Below are 24,493 nucleotides of genomic sequence, written 5' to 3' on the forward strand. Positions count from 1 at the left end.
TACAAGCTTGTTACTATTCAGGGACAGGCTCTGTACACACATGCGCGTGTAAACGCTGGTGCACAGAAGCACTGGTATTTTCATATGCGTATAGCTATTCACTTGTATGGCAGACTGAGGCATCTACAGCTCACTGGGTGCAGGAAAATACCCATAATTTTATGTTGGCCGTATCGTCAACCTCCTACTGTCCTTTGCACGAGGCCTAATAGTAATGTCAACGATTTACAATCGAGCCACCCTTGGTTAGCAGCGCTGTCAACCTGTGAAGACTGTAATGTTAGATGCACTAACAAATTTAGATGACTTGACTAAAGCTGATGAATTTCAGTTTATAACCAGTTTGAGCAGGGACTGGACAAATTTGGATCAGTGTGTCTCCACTTGATGGAAGTCAATTATTTGATACTTGATAATTTGAGACTTCTGTTGAAGGGACATGTTGGAAGGTTTTTCTTGATCAGTGGCTGCAACCATTGATGAGTCTATCCTGACAGCTGCAGGTGCCACTGTCAGAATACGATGTGTCTCTGCCTCTTTTGTGTAAATGGAGGAATCTGCCCACTAGCTGAATGAAAAAAAAATTACAGTGAATTGACAGCTTAAGAAATTGAAGTTGAAATCCAGCTAAAACTTATGAGTCATTACAAGACCAGTTTTTTTTTTTTTTTTCCTTTTGGATAAAGGTTGTAAATAAGTGAATAAAAACACTTTTTTCAGTGCTGAATGATTTGTCTCAACCCTCTAGCTCCCACTTTTGCTGGACCGTTTGGCCTGTTAAAGTAAATTAAAATATAACAGACTTACTGGCTGGATTCCCAGGTAAAAATAAAGGAAGGAAGTCTAAAAAAGGATTTTTTTTTGTTGTTGTTTGTTTTTAGGGAGTACAGGGAAGTAGTATGTAAAATCAGTCCATTCCTTTGAATATCATGAGAAATTAGTAGGCCATTGAAAACAATCAAAGGTTGATCTGTACCGATATTCAGTAAACCTGTTCTTTTTAAATCGGCAGAAAGCAGTTGCAAAGAAATTACATTATTGAAAATATGTTATTACTATTACATTATTATAGCACATTTTATATTGCTTTCTGACTGGGAGAGATTTCAGTTGTGCTTCATCTCATATAATTTTTTTTCTTGTTCTCTAGAAAGCGTTCTGCGAAACCAGAAGCTGTGATAGACTCATTATTACAGTAACAGATCATTCTACTGGATTATGAAGAATTTCTCTTGTCCGTTTAAGATTATGAATTATAACTGACTTTCATATATCAGTGCAATGTTAATTGCCAGGTGGCCCGTGGACGTATGCTGTGTATAGGCCATGTAGGATATCTGATGTGTTGCAGAAAGACCGTTTTTATAATGAACATATTTTGTCTTATTAATTTGTTGTGCAGTGTCTCACTGTCTTGTGTAAGCAGTACCTAAGGTTCAGTTGCTGCTGTTCTACTCACATTTCACTCTTCTCATAGATATAATGTAGCAAGTGGCCTAGAGTTAGAGCTCTTCAAATAAGTTTCTCCCTGATATGGCTAATATTTCAAACATTTTGCCACTATTACTATTAATCTGCTTGTGTCCAAAAGTGCAATGCTTTTATCTTCTCAGTTGTACTTCAAGTGAATTATGGTAAAAACTGGTAGATTTTTTTTTTGTTTTATTCACGCAGTAAAGCACAGATGAATAAACAAAAGATTTTTGCTCATGCACCAATATAAAGATGTTTGATGTTGTATTTGACTTTACTCTGCACAGGCAGTAGTTTTTGTTGGCCTAAAAAGATATTGCCATTGAAATTTGGCCATATTCATTCATAGGATTACTGGACAGGAAGACCATGTCAAGCTGCAGTCAAAATTATGTTTTGGATAGAATTGAACAGTGTTGGAAACACTGTTAAGACCTTTATTGCTTGTCTGCATCTCAGTTGGTGAGTTTTCCTCTCACTTACTTTCCCAGTGATAGTGCAGTAAGTGAATGGAAACTGAACAACTGAGACATGGACAGTAATAAGTTAACAAAGGTCTAATTTTTTAGCAATTCATTTTAAATTCTGATAAGATCCACCAACTTTACATATATCCATGAATGTCAGTAAATTATTTTGTATATACATTCTCTTGTTATTCATTTGTCTTAGTGATTAATACATATAATATTTTTTTTTTAACTACTTGACTTGATAAAAAAACCTCTTGTACATTAAAATGTGCTGTCAATAATTGATGAATAGCATTTAATCTGATTTCTCAGGGCTTATTCATTACAACTGAAAAGTGGTTCTGTTGCCCGTTGCTGCCAATTGGGTTTTATGAAACAGAAGCTTAACTTTTGGTGGCAGTAAGTAGCAATTCCACTATAGTGCTCATTTTTTTTCCGTTATAATGAATTGGTTTCCTTGAATTACTGGAAATGTGTACAAAGAGAATTTGAAGATCACCATTGTCATCCTTTCCATCCAATGACTTCAGTATGTTCTGCATGCAGAACAGGATTTCTGTCTTCCCACTAACTTTCTAATCTGCATGTATGCCCCAGGTCAATGTTTCGGAAAGTATTGCAACCAGGAACAGCCAAGCAACTAGTCTTTTTAGAAGAAGTTCATCAATGGCAACTCCCCTATTTTTCTTTTTACAGATCTTCTTTATTGCCCCACATTCATTTGATGTGTTTATTGTTGTTTGGATGTCTGTCTGCCTGCCTGTTATACATTTTTCACCATACATTTCAAGTTTTCCCGCTTCTAGCTAATACCTGCAGATCAAGCACACATGGTCATTTTGGTTGTGCCTTTGTCCTGTCTGAGATGAGCTTTGTTGGCAGGTTGGTACCTCAGTCTTTATGAGCTGAGATATACCTTAATCACAGATTGAAGCATATCTAAAACAAATGTATATATTTGTAACAGCTTACCAATCCTTAAATGTGGTGACTGCATTAGTTGTCTTTTTTCTCTTTATATTGGGGCTCTACTTTATACAATTGAGCCACTCTTCGTCAGCAGCACTGTCAACCTGTGAAGAGGGCAATGTTAGACTCACTAACAAACTTGGATGGACTTGACTAAAGCTGGTTATACACTGAAATTCATCTGTTTCAGCAGGGACTAGATGAATTTCAATCAGTGTGTGGCCACCCCTGCTTGTTAGAAGTCAATTATTATTATTATATACTGTGAAGACGGTAATGTTAGATGCACTACCACATTTAGATGACTTGACCAAAGCTGATGAATTTCAGTTTATAACCAGTTTCAGCAGGGACTGGACAAATTTGGATCAGTGTGTCTCCACTTGATGGAAGTCAATTATTTGATACTTGATGATAATTTGAGACTTCTGTTGAAGGGACATGTTGGAAGGTTTTTCTTGATTAGTGGCTGCAGCCACTGATGAGTATATCCTGACAGCTGCGGGTGACACTGTCCGAATACAACATTTCAGAAGGGAAGGATTACTCTATCTGACTTCCCCAGCACGCCCCCCCAACCCCCCCCTTGAGGCCGCTAGCTGAATGAAATAAAAAAAACCTAACAGTGAATTTCCAGCTTAGCAAATTAAAGTTGAACTCCAGCTAACACTTTTAAGTCATTACAACACAGTTTTTTCCTTTTGGTATAAAGATTGTACATACATGAATACATAAATAAAAACTCACTATTTTAACACCCTTGTTAATGCTGAATGATTTGTCTCAACCCTCTAACTGCCACTTTTGCTGAACGGTTTTGCCTGTTACAGCAAATTGAAAGATAACAGATTTACTGGATTCCCAGGTAAAAATAAAGAAAAAAAGCCTAATAAAAAGCATGCAACCACAACATCTAATAATTGGTAAGCTGAAAAATATTACATTTTTGTCTTTGGGTTTAGACACGCTTTAACACCATAGTCCTTGCTAAATTCTATTTATCACCATTTGGTACCAAAGTCCTTTCAAGGCGAAGTGCTATTCATGAAAAGTGACACCGCAGTCCTTGCTTTGCTGAGTTTTTTTCAACACATGTTGATACTGCAATCCTTTGAATATGAAACATATGTACTGCAAACTGTGTTTTATGTACTGAAATACATAATATATCATATATATGTTATAACTATATGCTTCACATGTATTTCCTTCCTGAACCACTATAGGTTTCTTAAAAAAAACTCTGCTTTAGTTTAAAGGCTAAGTCCACCTTTTATGGAACAATAATAAATGGAGATATATTTGCTGGGAAAAGATGTGCATTTATTATTTTTTTTGCATAGGAGCCTGAAAAGCATTGCACCCATGATTAGGGAATCGTGGCTCCTTCAGATTCTTCCTAGAGCTCTGTGTCTGCACAGAGGTACAGACTTTCAGTTGGTTAGTGAGTGGACTGCGAGTGTGGTTATTTGCACCATGATTATTATTTGCACCCTAAATATGGGTGTAATGTGCAAAAGGTAGAGTGAGCCTGCAAATTAGTAAATAACCCTAGACTAATAGGAATGTAAGCCTTTCCAAACACGCTTGCATAATTGTATAGCTTAATAATTAAATCAAAGTACCCTCATATTTATTGTGTATATTTTGTGTTTATATACTGTGTCCAAATGTACAGTTTTTTTCCTTGCATTTTATTTTTGTGTGAATGTAGCAAAAAAAACAAAACCACCAGACTGTGTTTTTCTTTTCTGCTTTACATATTGTCTATGCTGAGAGACTAAAGCCTGGTACACACTACTTGTTGTGTTTTTTTTTTTTTTTTCGTTCAATCCAGCAGGCTGAACAAAAAAAAAAACTGACAGCTCAGATCGGAGCTGCTGTACTAACTATGCAATGTTAGTACATGGATCTCCCCTCCAGTTCTGTTGTGTTCTGACAGGGGGCACACCCCCCTGCCAGAACACTCCGGTCAGTGCTCTCAGTCATTAGGAATCGGAAGACCATTTTTTGGTCATGCCCCTTTAACAGAAGCTGGCCGGCTGGCTTCTGCCGTACCGGCTACAGTACATACGAGCCGAATGTTGGCCAGTTTCTATTGAACCGATCGATACCATCCGACATTCGGCCCATGTTTGTAAGTGTATCTGAGATTTTCATTCCACATGTATAAAGGCAACAAGGAAAAGCAATCGGTGAGCTGCTAAAACACTGGAGGTGTAATGAAGTCAGAAAATTTCCAACGTTTAACATTAAAGGGAATACCTTGGCAACAAAACATTCAACTTTCTTTCACTTTCTGTGCGTGCAAGGTATTCTGGACTCGCCCCTTGGGGTTGCATCAGCAGAGCATCACTGATGTCATCATGTCAGCAACACCCTTGGCATCATTTAGGACTGTCAAGTACTGGAGATGAGGTGAAGATGACCATACACATCATCTGAATCGTGAGAAGGCATCTGAAAACATACATGAAAGGGGTGTAGGGACTGGGGTTAGGTCTCAAGCTGCAGAGTTTTCAGCTGGCGTCCCCTTTTTGACCTGACTGTTTAGTGAATTTGAGATCCCTGTCCTGACACAGGTATATATTATTTGCTCTGGCAGTTGATATTGATTGCTCACTCTTATGCCCCGTACACACAGTCGGATTTTCTGACGGAAAATGTTCGATGAGAGCTTGTTGTCGGATATCCTGACCGTGTATAGGCTCCATTGGACATTTTCCATCAAAATTTGAGATCTCAATCCGGACTAAATCCGTTGTCGTAAATTCCGATTGTGTGTACGCAATTCCGACGCACAAAGTTCCACGCATGCTCGGAATCAAGCAGAAGAGCCGCACTGGCTATTGAACTTAATTTTTCTCGGCTCGTCGTACGTATTATACGTCACCGCGTTCTTGACGTTCGGAACTCCCGACAAGATTTGTGTGACCATGTGTATGCAAGACAAGCTTGAGCCAACATCTGTCTGAAAAAATCCATGGATTTTGTTGTCGGAATGTCCGATCGTGTGTACAGGGCATAAGACTCGCACACTGTTATTCTTTGTCCTGCAATTGTCCTTACATTGTGGTGGTTTTGGAAGGAAGGGGGTCCCTATCACACTTCTCTATTGATTTGTCCTCTTTTACCTTACATGTATGATCTGTTCTCCCCCTCCCTGTATCATGATCTACCCCTGGTCCATTCTTTTGAGTTGCCTTGGAGACCTCTTACTACAAGGCTCTTGAGCCTAATTTTATGAATCATTTGCTGAGAAGCCACTCTGCCCCTACCATTTTAAACCTGGCCTTTTGTACCAGTCAACTTCCATTGGCTTCCATTCCATTGGCTTCCATCATTACTGGAAAAGGTCACTTTGCCCTGTTCTCAATGCTGCCCTTCTGTATTTTTCCCTCTGCTTTGTAGGTGCCCTGGTTATTGCCTGCCACTCTGACCAGAGTTCTTTAGTTATATTACTGCTCTACAGACTTTTGCTCAGAGATCTTCCAGCATCTCTAACTCACTAATATTCACCAGTCAGGCACATTCCAACCTCTAGGGTGAGTGTTTCGCTTTCCTTAGGGCATGATAATTGATTCTCTGTACTCTGCAATCACGTGAGTTAGTTCTCATGTAGTGTGATGCTGGGGAACTTCATCTTGAAACCTATTCCTATTCCTTATTCTGTAACTTCTGTGTGGATTTTCCAAACGCCTAGCCCTTAGTACCCTGAAGGTATTGGATTGGCCTTGTATGTCCTCTTCGTAACACACTGGCTATCTTACTCCTTTTGCCAGATGTTGCTCTTCCTCATTGCCCACTGGAACCTTCTGTGCTTACTAGCACCCCCACATATTGGCACCTGCATGTGTGACAACACATGGTGCCACAGCATCAAGATCAAGATTTCCCTGCGTTTCTTGTGGGTGCAGCAGCCTGTTCAAATATAAATATATATAATATATATATGGGCTGCTGTACCCATGACATATGTACGCACATATGTAATCCTAGGCTTATACATTTCAGAGCGCACTTTATGGCAATTTTAAGTTCTTCATTAGCTGGGGCTTGGCAGGACTTGTAAAGGCATTCTTGGGCTGCTTTACTATCCTTGAGACTCCAGTTTTAAGATCTGTTGTCTGGGGTTCCTGTGGTTGCAAGCTGAATGAATAGCCAAGCTTCCATAGTGTACTTTTGCAGTTACTGTGGAGATTATGTAGGCATGGGCAGTAAAGCTACCCTTATACATCAGATGACGGTCACTATATCAAGCCAATTGCATTCTGGGTAGTGATTTATTGGAAAGTTGAAAAACTTTGATTACCATATTTCCCATCAAAGAGATAAATGGTGCAGGCAGTGTCTGGCCATTCCTCCACCCTCCTCTTGCATAGACTGCAAAAAAAAAAAAAAAAAAACACACTTAACCAAGTGTTTATGAAAGATCAAGACAACAGCATTGCCTAATGGTTGAATGTTGACTGCGCATCCAAGTTTCCCCTTAAAGCAAAGCTGAAGTTTTGCATATAGCATTGACAGCACATAGCAGACTCATTGAGGAGCCTGCACATTGTCATTTCTTAGTATAGGCCCTATCTTGAGACCATAATGCTCAGGCGCTATGATGTACATTTCCTGGTTTGATAGGTCTATAACCTGGTCATGCTCCTTTTCACTACGTAAACTTACCTACACTACCTACTGCATTAACAGGCCACAAAGAAGCCTTAGAAAACATGTAGGAGCAAAATCCAGAATTTGGGCACTAGAAGTGCTTACAATAAGAAACAACCTGATGTTGCAGGTCCCTGGAGGTGTCCATGTTCTGAAAACTTGATTAGGTAGGTATTCAATGCTTTAGGTTTGCTTAATTCCATCTGCGCCTTTTATGCACCCTTTTGCCCAATATGCACTTTGTATACTTCCACAAATAGCTGATATTTCAAATAGGGTTTTTAAAGATAAAATATAGATAATTGTTATTATTAGAAGGGGCATTCACTATCATACATTGTGTGTATGTGTATATATTCATTTTTTTGTTTTCTTTGTAGTATGCAAAGCTAAGATTTTGTAACTTAGTTGGATGAGGTAACATTGCCTAAGTTAGCATATATCTATAGCAGGAATTAGGATGGTTTTAGAATTGTCACAGGCTTCACAAAAAAATGAAATAAATAAGATTAACTCCTGTAATTGTTAATAATGTTGACTTTGCTATCTGCAACCTCCCCTTTTACTTCACAAACTTGGCACTTCTGTAAATCGAGCAGGAGCTGCATCTTTCTGCCTTCATTTTGTTTTCTATGTAGCCCAATCTATCAATATCTCTTTTGTACCTTTTTTCTTTTGTTTAAATAAATTCTACTTGTACGCTAAAGCTGCGTGTATGACTTTTTATTTACAAAAAAATTGAAAATTCTAGAAAGTTTTTAAAATATATATTAAAAACACTATCACAAATCGGAGATTGATAAAGCTTCAGCTGCCAAGATTGGAAGGTGGTGTCTAAATTGTGGCATTGTTGACTATGTGGCTTATTGTTTGAAATTATTCTGCCACTTTTTGTATTTCTTTTGAAACGGGTCTTCTTAATTTTATTGGATATTTTTTATTACAAAGCAGAAAAAAAATGTTTTGTTTTTTCAAAATTTTCGGTCTTATTTTTGTTTATCCATTTCAGCTCCTGTTTACCCCCTATGGACCAGGCCATATTGTCACATTTCTGCTATTAACTAACTCATTTAAATTACCTAACTTTGTAATTACTGCTGATACAGAATTGATACATATATGGTTTTTTTGGGAACAAATGGGACTTTCTTTCGATCCTAAGATTTTCTGAGAATTTTTTAATGTATTTGCATTTTAAGGGGGGAAAAAAAGAGTAAAAATTTGATCAGCAATATTTCGAACACAAGTACCATTACGGCGGGGAAACATACATTTAATTCTGCTGCTTGTTCTATTTACTGCAACACTAAAATAAACATTTTTGTTTTTTGTTAGAAAGCATGTTAAAGTTATTTACAAAGGAAATGGTTTTTTTTTTTTTTTTTGTTAAACATTTTGCATATATTTCATTCTTCTCATAATGCATTGGTAATTTAAAGCTCTTATTGATTTAAAAGAAAATAAGGTATATCATAAATCGCATATTTTTAACAGTATTCTATTATTTTTCAACAAATAATTTAAAATGGAAACTTGGAACAGGAGATGAAACTGTTGAATAGTGCTTATACAGGGTGATCTACTGAAATGAATGGGTTAAATAGCAAAATAAAGGTTAAATAGGAGCATGTCCAGGTAATTAAGGGTTAATAAAGTCCCTTTGCACACAATAAACATTCTTCTGTGTTAGCTGCAACTCTCTCATTCACAGATACTGTCTGTCAGGGAACTGAAGAGACAAGACAGCTACTGTGTTACTTTTGTTATTTTTTACAAATGTTACACTGAATGATCACTGTGATTGGCTGTTACAGTGTTCATTCAGTTAGATTGGCTGACGATTGTAGGATTGGGAGCTCCTCTTTCTACAGACACCAGGTCTCATGGGGCTGTGCACGGAGCGAGCAAGGGAAAGGAGAAACTGCAGGCAGTCTCCTGGATGTACAGGAGATGCTTTGTGTACAGAGCAGGAAAGGAAGCAACTGGTTAAATAAAAATACCACCAAAAAAAAACTATTTGTGTGAAAAAAAAATATATGTTTAATTTGCATACAGTTTTGCATGACCGTGCAATTGCCAGTTAAAATGGGAGTAAACTCCCATGGACGAATTTTACCTATAGTAAGGCTTACCTATGGGTACAGTAAAATAATTACTTGTGACGTCACCGACACATGCGCTCTGAAGGAACAAACTACTGTGACATTCCTTCAGAGCACTGTGCAGTGAACAGCGGCTCCTGTGCACATAAACGGGAGTGACATTATCGCAGCTTGTCCAATCAAAGGACCGTATCCCACCAACCCGGAAGGAAGACCGGGTGAAGATGGAAGCCCTGTCAGCGGAGAAGCACACTGCTGGAGGGCTTTGTTTTAAGGCGAGTTTCAGATAATGTTCTAGTATGCGATGCCTAGCACATTATAATTTTGCCTTGTAGGTTTAAAAAGAAAAACTGTTTTTTTTTTTTTACCACTTTAACCGCTTGCCGACCAGCGCACGCCGATTTACATCGGCAAAATGGCACTGGTAGGCAAAAGGGCGTACAGGTACGTCCCCTTTAAGAAGTGGTGTCGCGAGCAGTGATCACTGTCCTGTGTGTTGAAGCCCAGCCCCCTCACAGTTAGAATCACTCCCTAGGACACACTTAACCCCTTCCCTGCTCCCCAATGGTTAACCCCTTCACTGCCAGTGTCATTTATACAGTAATCAATGCATTTTTATAGCACTGATTGCTATATAAATGACAGTGGTCCCAAAATAGTGTAAAAAATGTCCGATGCGTCCGCCATAATGTCGCAGATCATCGCCATTACTAATAAATAAAAATGCCATAAAACTATCCCCTATTTTGTAGACGCTATAAATTTTGCGCAGACCAATCAATATACGCTATATATGTATTCTATATATGTATTCTTCTATAAAATATGTAGAAGAATACATATCGGCCAAAACTGAGGGAGAAAAAAAGTTTTTTTTTATATATTTTTAGGGGATATTTATTATAGCAAAAAGTAGAAAATTTTGCTTTTTTTTTTTCAAAATTGTTGCTCTTTTTTGTTTATAGCACAAAGAATAAAAACCGCAGAGGTGATCAAATACCACCAAAAGAAAGCTCTATTTGTGGGAAAAAAAGGACGTCAATTTCGTTTGGGTACAATGTCACATGACTGCGCAATTGTCAGTTAAAACGACGCAGTGCCAAATCGCAAAAAGTGCTCTGGTCATTGGGCAGCCAAATCCTCCGGAGCTGAAGTGGTTAAAGTAGCGCAGTGCCAAAATGCAAATAATGGCATGGTCATGAAGGAGGTAAAACCTTCAGAAGCTCAAGTGGGTAACTGTTGAAACCATACAGGAAGAACATACTTGTTCAATGAGCAGTGGGTATATGAAGACATTACAAAACAGCTTTATGAGTAACCTTCCATTAAGGGGAAGGGGCATCATCTTGGCTGATGTTTTTCTGTAGGATAAAACAGGAGTAGGCAGCCATGTGGGAAGGGTAAATAATGGATTGGCAACTTCTTCATACACCTTAACGTTAATTAATAATGGACATGCAAGCAGATTACAAGTATACTTATTGTCTACCAGATGTGCCTTTTATCACATGATGTGCAGTGGGCGATTCTTTCCCACTTCTCCTTAATATTGAAGGACCTAGAAAATGTTTCTCTTTTTTTTTCAAGTTTTTTTCCATCCTGGATTTTTGTCTTCAATCAACTGCATTGCTGAGTGACGGGCCGGACATATAGGTCCCGGTAGTCCCTCTGAGCAGTGCCGGGACAAGGTCATCTAGAGCCCAGGGCGAACATTCCAAATTGTGCCCCCCCCCCCAATATTTCAAACATTATGTGTCAGCAAAATCCCCCCCCCCCAAAAAAAATTGAGCACTAATCTGCATGTTCACCCTCTAAACCTAACCCCCCCTCCTCCCATTACAAATCCACAACCTGCTGAAATCCCTTCTCCCAGCACAAATCTTTGCCCCCCCATCTCCCCCAGCTCACACCCTCTCTCCCTCCCTATGCCCCCACCACAAATCTATTCCCCCCCAAAAAAAATTCCCCCCTCCTAGCACAAATCTTTTATCCCTTAAATTTCCCCTCCAAGCACGGATCCCCCCCCACACACACACACTCCAAATCATACCCCCCCTCAAAAAAATATATTTCCCCTCTACCATACTACTTTTATAGCACAACCCCCCCCCCAAAAAAAAATCCCCCCTCCTAGCACCAATCCTCTTCCCCATCCCACCTCCCAATACAAATCCCCCCAAATCACCTCCCTAAATTTGCCCTCCTAGAACAATTATTACCCCCTGCCGCTCCCCAAATTCCCCTTCTCAACACAAATCCCCTCCCCCTAATCTCGAGGTGCCCCCCCACCTCACATGATACCATGGTACCCAGGGCAGCTGCCCCCCCTTGTCCCGGCCCTGTCTCTGAGCACCTCCTCCAAATGCACAGTTTCCTGTAGTGGTGGAATCAGTTGCAACAACCCTGCATGGAGTGTAGGGCCCAGAGGGAACCTTCCCTTAGTGGATGTGTCCGACTGATCGATCCTAAATCCATTGCAGTGCCATGATTGGGCATGCAGTGCCTGAACCAACATCAGGAGGCATTTGCAATTCCCTGGTGGCACAAGCCATCAGAAGATATGTGAAACTACATGTACCTATAAGGCTCTGTGTGTACTCTCTGGGATAGGGTGCTTGATATTGGAGTCTTGCTGCAGTTGGCAGGGGCCAGTAAGTGGTGCTGTAAATACCAGTAATGCTCTATATGAAATCCTTTGGGCAGAATTTCACTGTGTTAGCCACCCTACTGGAGGGTATGTCTTCACTATCTTCCTGCTTGAAGTACTGCATTCTGGGAGGCTGGAGGAGTGGTCCTATATGGCTACTACGTCTACTGGGTGTTGCAACCAGAGCATTCGCTGCTGGGGGAGAACTATCCCTGTCTGCAAACCTTTCACTTGAGTAGACACAACCGAGCAAAGGAGGCACTCCAGATGTTGCTCCTGTTTGCTGCCAGACTCTTATCAGAAGTTTCCCATATTTGTGGTCATAATAAAGATTTCTTGGGAAGTGAATGCGCTAGTGGCCCTATGGTACAGGCACACTCTTCAAGGGCATTCCAGCGCTCCTGGTATCTGGATTAGTTATGCAGGGCTTGGTTCACAGATCTTGCTTGACTAGTTACTAACATTCATGGCGCCTTCCACTTTGCCCAGATGTCCTATCTGAAGGTCCAATTGTCCATCCTGCTTTACTGATTTTAACAGCATAGCTGTTGAAACCCAGGTGTCAAAGGTCAAGGGACTGTCCTCTGCTGTCATTTCCACAATGGTTTGAGCCCGGAAGGCCACCATCTGATTTATTTACTTCTGTACCTGGAAGGCCTACTTTGCCTTGTGCAAATCGCTCACTTTTCATCGCAAACTCTCTGTAGCTCGGGATCCTGGCTTTCCTCCTTCATGGACTGGACCGACTGACGTCTGGCCCTCAGCAGCATGAAGGCCCAGGTCTCTGCCTTGTCTGTCCTATTGCCTCTCTTTCGTTGGTCCTTACCTACCTCCAAGGGGTTACTGGGGTTGTTCCCCCTTCTAGTCACCCTTTAATGCAGTGAAACCTGAATTTGGTTCTTTCTGCCCTCCAGGAACCACCCTTTGAATCAATTTGGGAAATCCCCTTTTAATGTGATTGTAAAAAAAAAAAGAGATATATATATATATATATATATATATATATATATATATATATATATATATATAATAAATATATATATATACACATATACACACACAGTGGGGACGGAAAGTATTCTGACCCCCTTAAATTTTTCACTCTTTGTTATATTGCAGCCATTTGCTAAAATCATTTAAGTTCATTTTTTTTCCTCATTAATGTACACACAGCACCCCATATTGACAGAAAAACACAGAATTGTTGACATTTTTGCAGATTTATTAAAAAAGAAAAACTGAAATATCACATGGTCCTAGATATTCAGACCCTTTGCTCAGTATTTAGTAGAAGCACCCTTTTGATCTAATACAGCCATGAGTCTTTTTGGGAAAGATGCAACAAGTTTTTCACACCTGGATTTGGGGATCCTCTGCCATTCCTCCTTGTAGATCCTCTCTAGTTCTGTCAGGTTGAATGGTAAACGTTGGTGGACAGCCATTTTTAGGTCTCTCCAAAGATGCTCAATTGGGTTTAAGTCAGGGCTCTGGCTGGGCCATTCAAGAACAGTCATGGAGTTGTTGTGGAGCCACTCCTTTGTTATTTTAGCTGTGTGCTTAGGGTCATTGTCTTGTTGGAAGGTAAACCTTCAGCCCAGTCTGAGGTCCTGAGCACTCTGGAGAAGGTTTTCATCTAGGATATCCCTGTACTTGGCCGCATTCATCTTTCCCTCAATTGCAACCAGTTGTCCTGTCCCTGCAGCTGAAAAACATCCCCACAGCATGATGCTGCCACCATCATGCTTCACTATTGGGACTGTATTGGACAGGTGATGAGCAGTGCCGGGTTTTCGCCACACATACCGCTTAGAATTAAGGCCAAAAAATTCTATCTTGGTCTCATCAGGCCTGAGAATCTTATTTCTCACCATCTTGGAGTGTCCTTCAGGTGTTTTTTTTTTAACGAACTCCATGCGGGCTTTCATGTGTCTTGCACCGAGTAGAGGCTTCCGTCGGGCCACTCTGCCATAAAGTCCCGACTGGTGGAGAGCTGCAGTGATGGTTGACTTTCTACAACTTTCTCCCATCTCCCGACTGCATCTCTGGAGCTCAGGCACAGTGATGTTTGGGTTCTTCTTTACCTCTCTCACCAAGGATCTTCTCCCCCGACAGCTCAGTTTGGCCGGACGGCCAGCTCTAGGAAGGGTTCTGGTCGTCCCAAACGTCTTCCATTTAAGGATTATGGAGGCCACCGTGCTCTTAGAAACCTTAAGTGCAGCAGATTTTTTTTGTAACCTTGGCCACATCTGTGCCTTGCCACAATTCTGTCTCTGAGCTCTTCAAGCAGTTCCTTTGACCTCATGATTCTCATTTGCTCTGACATGCACTGTGAGCTGTAAGGTCTTATATAGACAGGAGTGTGGCTTTCCTAATCAAGTCCAATCAGTATAATCAAACACAGCTGGACTCAAATGAAGGGGTAGAACCATCTCAAGGATGATCAGAAGAAATGGACAGCACCTGAGTTAAATATGAGTGTCACAGCAAAGGGTCTGAATACTTAGGACCATGTGATATTTCAGTTTTTCTTTTTTAATAAATCAGCGAAAATGTCAACAATTCTGTGTTTTTCTGTCAATATGGGTTGCTGTGTGTACATTAATGAGGGGAAAAAAAATTAACTTAAATGATTTTAGCAAATGGCTGCAATATAACAAAAAGTGAAAAATTTAAGGGGGTCTGATTACTTTCCATCCCCACTGTGTATATATATATATGTGTGTGTGTGTGTGTGTATATATATATATATATATATATATATATATATATATATATATATATATATATAATGTATTTTTTGTTTTTTAAATTATAAACAGTATTGCACAGAGCAGCCCCGAACCCCCTCTTCTGGGGGTCCTTCGCTGGTGCTCTCTTCTTCTCCTTTTCTCTGTGCACCACCATAGAAAGCTGCTTCCTACGGTGGCACACCTGCAGGCTCACTCCTGTGCCGAGCTGTGTGTGTCTATTAACACACACAGCATGGCTCAGCCCTACCTTCTGCTTCCTCCTCACAGGATTTGATGGAGAGCAGCAAATGGCACCTGCTGCTGTCTCTAAGCCTGTGAGGAAAGAGTGAGAGATCAGCATTGCTGCAGACAGGCACAGCGCTGGATTGAAATATGACTTGGGTAAGTATTTAAGGTGGTGAGGTAGCAATACATCAGATGGCACATTTTATGTTAACGCAGGGAATGCAGTAAGATAAAAAAAATGTCCTGCCTTTACAATCACTTTAACTCTTTCCTTGAATGTGGCTTTTTGGTAGTCATTACCCCGCAGGGTGTCAGAGCTAGCTGCTTTTTTTTTTTTTGTAAACAGCCGTATTTGGTTCTTCATCAGGATAAGGTGATTCTCTCTCCCTGGTTATCCTTTTTGCTGAAGATTGTGTTGGCATTCCATTTAAATAATGGTTTGTAGCAAGAGATATACAAATGAATTACCCCTGAATCCCTCTTACTCCACTGCGCCAAAGGGAAGTGAAAAGCTTATAAAAAAAAATGTGTAAATGAATAAAAAATGTGTGTACATACACAGTGTACAGTGAAAAAAGCTGCCACTTAAATTCATGAATTGTTCAAAATCCCAAAACTATACCTCCCACTTGTGTACAGATAGAGATAGTGGCGCTAGTATAAATTGTGCGAATTAATGAGTCAAAGCTACATGATGCCTATGACCCTCTAATTATACATACAAAAATGAATAACATGGGAAATAATTTCTTAGTTATTAACACCCAGTGAAAAGTGTCATTAGAGATAATAATTTGCAAGAAGTAAATGCTTATATAATCAAGCTTAACAGTTGTTTTTCAATCTTCTTGTGATAAATCTTCTACTCTTCCACCACACCACTGTGTGCAGGGATAGACATCTAGGAGAAATTTTAAATAACCAACCTAGGTTTATTTATAGACGGGCCCCGAATTTTGGTGATCTAGTCGTTAAAAATATTTAAGACCCTCCAGATCAGCAAGCCCTTAAAATAAATTTTAAAGGCTTTTTCGCGTGTAGAAAATGCAAGTGCTGCAAAATGGTTAGCATTAGCAATAGGGGGAAAATGAGGGTCACCAATAGAGAGGGTGAATCCTTAGACATTAAAGAATTTATCACCTGCAATTCATCACATGTAGTGTACCTGATGTGGTGCCCATGTGGGCTTTTCTATGTGGAAGAACAAAAAGACTCCTCAAAGTGCGGATTGGGGAGCATATCACCAACATCAGGCTAGGTTTTCGTCATCACAGTGTATCTCTACATTTCAAGGAAAAGCATAATCAGGACCCCTCTCTGTTGCAATTCTGCGGTTTGGACACTATCTATCCTTCTTGGAGGGGTTCCAGTAGAGTTAGGGACCTATCAGAGGGAAAACCGCTGGATTTTCTTGATGAAATGTATGGCACCTAGGGGGTTAAATATTGAGATGGACCTCAATTGCTTTATCAATAATTTTTAATTTTAATTTTCTGACACTCCCAGTTATAGAATAAATTTAGGGCAATGCAGGTGGTTAGCAGCCACTTCCCTTGGTTTTCATAGGAAAATGTGGCACACATCTCCATGTTCACTTCGGTTTATTTTATTTATTTTATTATTTCATTTTATCCATTGTTCTACAGTTCATTATGACTTAGGGATGTAGAGAAGTTATAATTATTATATTTTTTTTACACCTTCAGTGTGATATTGTGGTTGTGTAACGAACTTAAGATTGTGGTACTTGTCTTAATCTGTCCCGTTTTTGGGTTTATATGAACCCTTGTGAAAAAATGTATCCTATATACATCTCATACAAGATGTTAGTCTTCATTGGAGACACAATAGAGCATTTTTGTGTATTTGCCCCATAGGGGTACAGAGATCACCAGTTTTCCAACTTGTTTTAATGAATAGAAGTATCCGGTGTGGCATTAGTGATTTCTAGTTTAGGGACCACTGATGGTATATTATTATTTCTCTTTTTTTAGTCTCACTTGCAGTCATCCATATTTTTAATATTAATGGGATCAGATTGTGGTTCAGTCATGGTTTGTCCTATGTAGCTGTATAATAGTATCATGACTAGTATATATAGCTTATATTTTAACTAGATAAATTCATTATCTCCTGTTGAAACGTTTTTTTTTTATATAATAATGTATAACCTTAATTTATTCACTTATATTGGTTACTTTTCCACATTATTACTGTAATTAGTGGTGGATTATAAGTTTGGATATGTCATAGATGATAATGCTGGATACAGCATTCTAATTATACACCATTAATATGTTTGTGATCCAACAATTCCTTTAGTCTTTGTACCGGTGCTTCGCGGTCATGGGGACACGATGTGTGCGCATGTGCAGAGCAGGAGGTCATATGACTGATGATGATGACGACATGATTGAGCAGAGGTAGTATATAAGGATTGATGGACCGTCCGTGTAGTCAGTCCCATTTGAAGAAGTCTTTTCGAGGAAACATGTCTGGGGCGTGGTTACACGGCATTCCATCGCACTGACATTAGACGCCGCTGTCTGAGGAGGACTACATCGATCGGATTGCTGGGCCTTAGAAGGTTGGGTGAGAGATGCACCTGTTCACACTTCAGGTCCACTGTGGCCGCGGTGCACCGTTGGATTACTGATCCTGTTGCTTGCTGTGCTTGCTGTGGATTTGCTAAAAGGCTTTTTTGTTTTAGTTTAAAAGTGAGTGTAACCATTGAAGTGTGTTTGGAGTGATTTTAATCTGTCAAAACAGTATCACGCTATGTGGAGCACTTTATTCATTTATTTTTCACATATGGAGCTGGCTTGATTGCAGTCACGGTTCATCACATGCAACCCAGGCCTGGTTCAATTGTTGTTTTGCCGAACACGAGAGTGGGAGGCTATACAATCTGGTGAGTGTGCTCTTAAGAGGGAGTGGTGTCACTATCACGGTGGTATGGTGAAAGAGTAGAAGATTGAAGATTGAAAAACAACTGTTAAGCTTGATTATATACGCATTTACTTCTAGCAAATTATTATCTATAATGACACTTTTCACTAGGTGTTAATAACTAAGAAATTATTTTTCATGTTATTCATTTTTGTATGTATAATTAGAAGGTCATAGGCATCATGTAGCTTTGACTCATTAATTCACACAATTTATACTAGCGCCGCTATCTCTATCTGTACACAAGTGGGAGGTATAGTTTTGGGATTTTGAACAATTCATTCCATTTAAATAACAATATCGTTCTCCCTTCTCTATATTCTAGACCAGGGGTCTCAAACTGGCGGCCCTCCAGCTGTTGTAAAACTACAAGTCCCATGAGGCACTGCAAAGCTGATAGTTACAAGCATGATACCCAGAAGCAGAGGCATGATGGGACTTGTAGTTTTGCAACAGCTGGAGGGCCACCAGTTTGAGACCCCTGTTCTAGACCAACTCATCCTGAGAAAGTGGCTCTTTGTAAGTTAGATTTAGTTTAAGTTAATCGAGTTTATTTACACACTACCACCTCTGTCTGGACGATGGATTTGCTATTTATTTCTCCGGATAGCCTGAGGAAAGGCCAGACAGCTTTGCCATTTACTATATTTTGGAACAGGTGTTAGAGCTGCAACCTCCTAATAATCTGCAGCTCTAAAGACTAGATTCTCAGGCTCGAAGGTCTCTGGAAATCTTCACAGCTGTACAGTTCACAGGAAAAAGCTGCCACCACTGCATCTTAGCAAAAACATTAATCCTTTATTTCAAAATAGTTTATAGCAGCTAAAAAAAAGCCAATGTGTTTTGGCCCTTAGGCCTTAATCATGGCTAATATGGAGATTTCAGACACTTAAATATTGTGCAGATAAACATATTATGCAAAGTACCATACAGGAAACATCACCGCTGGAAAAGATGACATGTTCACAGGACCCCTTGCTGTGTGAGAATATTTCTAGAAAGCTTGTCAAATGAAAATCTATCAGAATAGAACTGTTCACTAATAAAACTTTAAACTGGTAAGAGCCAGGAGGGAGGCAAATAATATGAGACGGAATTACCTCAGGTACAGATCAACATGGTTAGGTCCATGGGGGATGCGAGTCTGCAACCTGTGGATCCAAAAAACCTCACTCTCTAGAAGTTTATTATATTGGTCTCCACCCCGATCCTCAGTCTGCACTCTCTTGAAGCCACAAAAGGAAAAAGAAGACATTGGTCTCATACAAACTTCTTTAAAATGTTTTACTACATTTTTTTCAAAGGTGTTTATTTACATTTTTTCCTTAGCATACAAAAAAGGCCATCTAATCTAAACAACGGTGATGGCTTTAAAGTCAGCTACGCAGAGCCCAACAATGATAAGTAATAAAATAGTACAAAGTAAACTACCCATAAGGTAACAGCCTTTAGCAGGAATAACCAGAATCAGTACTACAGTAGACAAAGGCAAATCCGATTCAGCCAACAAAAGAAATATAAGCAACATCAACTACCACACGCAACAAACACACACACAGTGCTCTCACCAGGTTAAGATAAAAGAATCATATCCGACCCTTGTAGAGGAAGGATTGTGAAGAAACCAAATCTGCCATTCGAGAGGCCGAAATATCCAGTCAAGTTTGCCATATTTTAGTACATTTTTAAGAGCAGGCACATCCTTTGTAAATTAGCTTGTATAAAGGTAATCCCTGTTTTATCAGGTGACAAACATATTGCATTGGATCCTTCCAAATGAAACATTACAATACGACTACAGGTAAGTGGAACATAGTTATCACGTACACTGAGTAGGCAAACCTCCAGAGTCTTTGGAGCTTGTAGACTAAGATGAGTTGCTAGCATATCAAAAAATTCAGCCCAAAAAAGAGAATAAACTTGGCCAAGATCAAAACATTAGCAGATACTTCCCCACATCGAGGACAGCAGGTTAATTCCATCAACCCCAGGCGATTCAGCTTAGCAGGAGTGTAACATCCCGCAAAAAAGTTTTGGTCACCTCCTCCCAGTCGTCTGAGAGGTCAAGAAAGTAAGTGTGCCATTTCCCATAGGATGAAGCAAAGGGGTATAAACCTGCAGATTGCAATGCATTATAAAAGGTAGTCCTCAATTTGGCAATATCAGGGTCTGCCATAGGATGTTTAAAAGGGGAAGTAGGCAGATCTACCCCAGAAACCCAAATTGGACTTGCACGGTATGGTGTAGTAAGAAGTATTTTAAAAATATTTTATTAGAAACATCAGCCTGTTCCTTAAGAACATCAAAGGAGATGAATGCACCTTCCAAATACACCTGAGCAACATAAGTAATCCCCTTTGCTATCTGAGTGATTATAGAGCTCTTTAACCGCTTGCCGACCGCCCGCCATCGTTTGACGGCGGCAGAATGGCTCCCCTGTACGGCGGCCGCTTTAAGGGGTATAGGGGGCTCGCACCCGCCACGGTGCTGAGGAGCCGATGTCTGCCAGGCGCCCGCGATTGCTCCTGACAGAGCCAGAACAAGGATCTGTGTGTAAACACACAAATCCACATTCTGGCAGAGGAGAGGCCATAAATCTTGTGTTCCTAGTATATAGGAACACTGATCGGTCTCCTACCCCAGGCAGTCCCATCCCGCCTACAGTTAGAACACGCTGAGGGAACACATTTAACCTCTTGATCGCCCCCTCGTGTTAACCCCTTCCCAGCCAGTGACATCTATACAGTAATCAATGGCTATTTTTAGCTCTGATCGCTGTATAAATGTCAGTGGTCCCACAAAAGTGTCCGATCTGTCCGCCGCAATGTCGCAGTCCCGATAAAAAAATTTAAAATAATAATAATAAAACCATAAATCTATCCCCTATGTTGTAGACGCTATAACTTTTGCGCTAACCAATCAATATACACTTATTGCGGGGTTTTTTTGTAGAAGAATGTACATCGGCCTAAACTGAGGAAGAAATTTGTTTTTTTTTTTTAAATTTGGGGATTTATTATAGCAAAAAGTAAAAAATATTTTTTTTTTTTTTTTTTTTTTCAAAACTGTTGCTCTTTTTTTGTTTATAGCGCAAAAAATAAAAACCGCAGAGGTGATCAAATACCACCAAAAGAAATCTCTATTTGTGTCGAAAGAAGCTTTGGGTACAGCGTTTCACTACCGCGCAATTGTCAGTTAAATCGACGCAGTGCCGTATCGCAAAAAATGTCCCTATCAGGAAGGGGGTAAATTCTTCCGGGGCTGAAGTGGTTACATTTAGGATTTCACCACAGTGGCACATTTTGGAGTATGTTTTGATACATTTCAGAGGTTCTTTGCAATAGTATTTACGCTATCACAGAAATGTGGACGTATAGTGCAGCCCAGGTATTGTAACCTGCATGCTATACACAAGTAGGCAACACAATCGGAACCACAATTAATATATTGTAAAATTTTATGTTTTTCTGTGACAAATTAAATGAAGCTCTTACTAACGTGTACCTGGGGAAATTTACATGTGTTTGTTTTACAGTGAAATGACCTCATACCGAAATGAACATGACTAGGAGAAAAGAGGATAAAAGAAGGTAACGCTGGAGCACGTCGACTGAAGAAACAAACCCCTTTCAATAAAATGCTATGCAAAGACCTGTGCGAATAAAGGATTGGAAGATTCTTGTTAACCACTTGCCGAGCAGCAATCCTTTGCAATTTTGCTGCTGGCCAGGCACCGCAACCTATCAGTATGTCGCTCCGCTCATGCGCATCGGTGGACATAGTGGATTATGGTGCTCGGTTACAGGCTGCTTTGATCGGCCCAGATACCACATGATTGCTCGGTATCGGGCTGCGGGGATCGGCCCAGACACCACATGATCGCTGGGCGATCGCATGTCACCTAGTAAACAACAGTCATAAATGGAAAACATTCATGACATTATTTACTGTGTGTGATCTGTGATTGGTCACCTTTTGATTACATGGTATCTAGACCAATTTACAGCACGTTGTAGCATGTGATAGCTGTGGCCAATCACAGCATCACAATAGTAAATAATGAACAATAAATTATATGATGACGCTGTACTACACTGGTGACAGAAAAAATTGTGAAGCAAAAACAAATTTTATTTAACCACTTACTGCTGTCGTTATACATCGGTACTTTGAAGAGGGATATTGTTGTTATGGCAGCAGCTAGCTACCATCACCCGGTATCCTCTTATTTAGCGGGCAGTCCTCTTTGAGATAAAAGTGGTCTCTGCGGTGGATTCGCCACAAGATCAGTTTTATTCCCCCGGCGCTCTCAGCCGCTTACCGGAGCCATCGGTAGCGGCTGAGGCGATCGGGTCTTCTTCTGTGTGTGGTATGGAGATGAGTGAAGAGAAGATGGTCCCCGCTCGTCTTCATACCATTGCAGGGCAGAAGCAACGTCAAAACGTCACTTCCGCCCATAGCTCTTAAAGAGACATTTTTTTTATTTTTATTTTCTTCAAATGACGCTTAATTTTTTTAATTTTCCTTATTGCATTTTGGTGTAAATATGAGATCTGAGGTCTTTTTGACCCCAGATCTCATATGTAAGAGGTCCTGTCATGCTTTTTTTCTATTACAAGGGATGTGTGCATCCCTTGTAATAGGAATAAAAGTGACACCATTTTTTTTTTAAATAACAGTGTAAACAATAAAATAAAAGGTAAAGTAAATAAGAAAAAATATATTTTTTTTAAACGCGCCCTGTCTCGCCGAGCTCGCGTGCAGAAGCAAAAGCATACGTGAGCAGCGCCCGCATATCAAAACGGTGTTCAAACCACACATATAAGGTATTACAGCGATCGTTAGAGCGAGAGCAATAATTCTAGCCCTCCTCTAACTAAAAACATGCAACCTGTAGAGTTTTTTAAACATTGCCTATGGAGATTTTTAAGGGTAAAAGTTTGTCATCATTCCACGAGCAGGCGCACTTTTGAAGTGTGACATGTTGGGTATCAATTTACTTGGCGTAACATTATCTTTCACAGTATAAAAAAATGGGATAACTTTACTGTTGTCTTATTTTTTTTAATTCAAAAAGTGTATTATTTCCAAAAAAAGTGCGCTTGTAAGACCGCTGCGCAAATACGGTGTGACAGAAAGTATTGCAAGGACCGACATTTTATTTTCTAGGGTGTTAGAAAAAAAATATATAATGTTTGGGGGTTATAAGTAATTTTTCAAGCAAAAAAAACAACTTGTTTTTAACTTGTAAACACTAAATCTCAAAAAGAGGCTCGGTCCTTAAGTGGTTAATTTCTTCAAAAAATTGCAACTTCAAAAAACTTGCCATGCCTCTTACTAAGTACCCTGGACTGTATACTTTCTAAAAAGGGGTCATTGGGGTGTATGTGTACTTTCCTGGTATTTTAGGGCCTCAAGAAATTAAACAGGCTGTCAGTACACCAGGACTGATCAATTTTCAAATACATATAACATTTTGTGGACTCTATAACTCTCACACAGACTAGATAATTTACACTGCTTTGTTTTTTTTTAACCAAAGAAATGTAGCAGACTACATTTTCTCCTAAATTTATAAAGAAAAATTATTTGTTTGCAAAATTTTATAACATAAGAAAACATGTTTTTTTTTCAATATTTTTGGTATTTTTTTGTTTATATAGCAAAATAAAAACCCTGTGGTGATTAAATACCCCCAAAGGAAAGCTCTATTTGTGAGAAAAAAAATTATATACATTTAATATGGGTACAGTGCTGCATGACCGAGCAATTGGTTAAAGTAGCACAGTGCTGAATAGCAAAAATGCCCTTGTCATGAAGGGCACAATCCCCGCCCCTGCTTGTGATTGGAGAAATCATAAATCCCACCTCTTGTTTCTAATCACTGGAGGGCAGTGTAGAGCCAGCGTAGAACGGGTCTCGGCTGGCCAGGACAAGTGCTGTCGGTGAGTAAAGTGGCAATGTGGCGGCCTTTTTTGGGGGAGTGATCAGTGCTTCTGGGTAGAGCGCACAGCTGCCACCCTGGCTGTGCTATGTTACCGCACAAGCTGATTTTTGGGAAGAGGGGGGGTGTCCTTAAATGACAGTTTGGAGATGTGGTCACCCTATCACTGGAGCGCTGGGTTTGGGAGGGAGGGGGAGTGGCTGGCTCAGGTTCTCTTCCGGTAGCTGAGCGGCTGAGCTAGCTCTGCCAGTCCAGGCTTCTGCACAGATCCTGACCATATGATAGGGATACTTTCAGAG

At 39.9% G+C, this 24,493-nt stretch overlaps 1 protein-coding gene across 2 annotated transcripts in view; it reads left to right on the forward strand.

Moving 5' to 3' along the window:
• KIF3A (kinesin family member 3A) overlaps positions 1-8,283 on the forward strand; it is a 147,242-nt gene extending 138,959 nt beyond the window's left edge. For both annotated transcript variants that reach the window (XM_073620672.1, XM_073620671.1), the window contains one exon: positions 1,151-8,283. In XM_073620672.1, the coding sequence (XP_073476773.1) occupies positions 1,151-1,199 (49 nt within the window). In that variant the 3' untranslated portion in view covers positions 1,200-8,283. The remainder of the gene's footprint in view (positions 1-1,150) is intronic.
• The last annotated feature ends 16,210 nt before the right edge of the window (positions 8,284-24,493 follow it).

Source organism: Aquarana catesbeiana, linkage group LG03, assembly GCF_042186555.1.
Source record: "Aquarana catesbeiana isolate 2022-GZ linkage group LG03, ASM4218655v1, whole genome shotgun sequence".
In the NCBI taxonomy this organism is placed as follows: domain Eukaryota; kingdom Metazoa; phylum Chordata; class Amphibia; order Anura; family Ranidae; genus Aquarana; species Aquarana catesbeiana.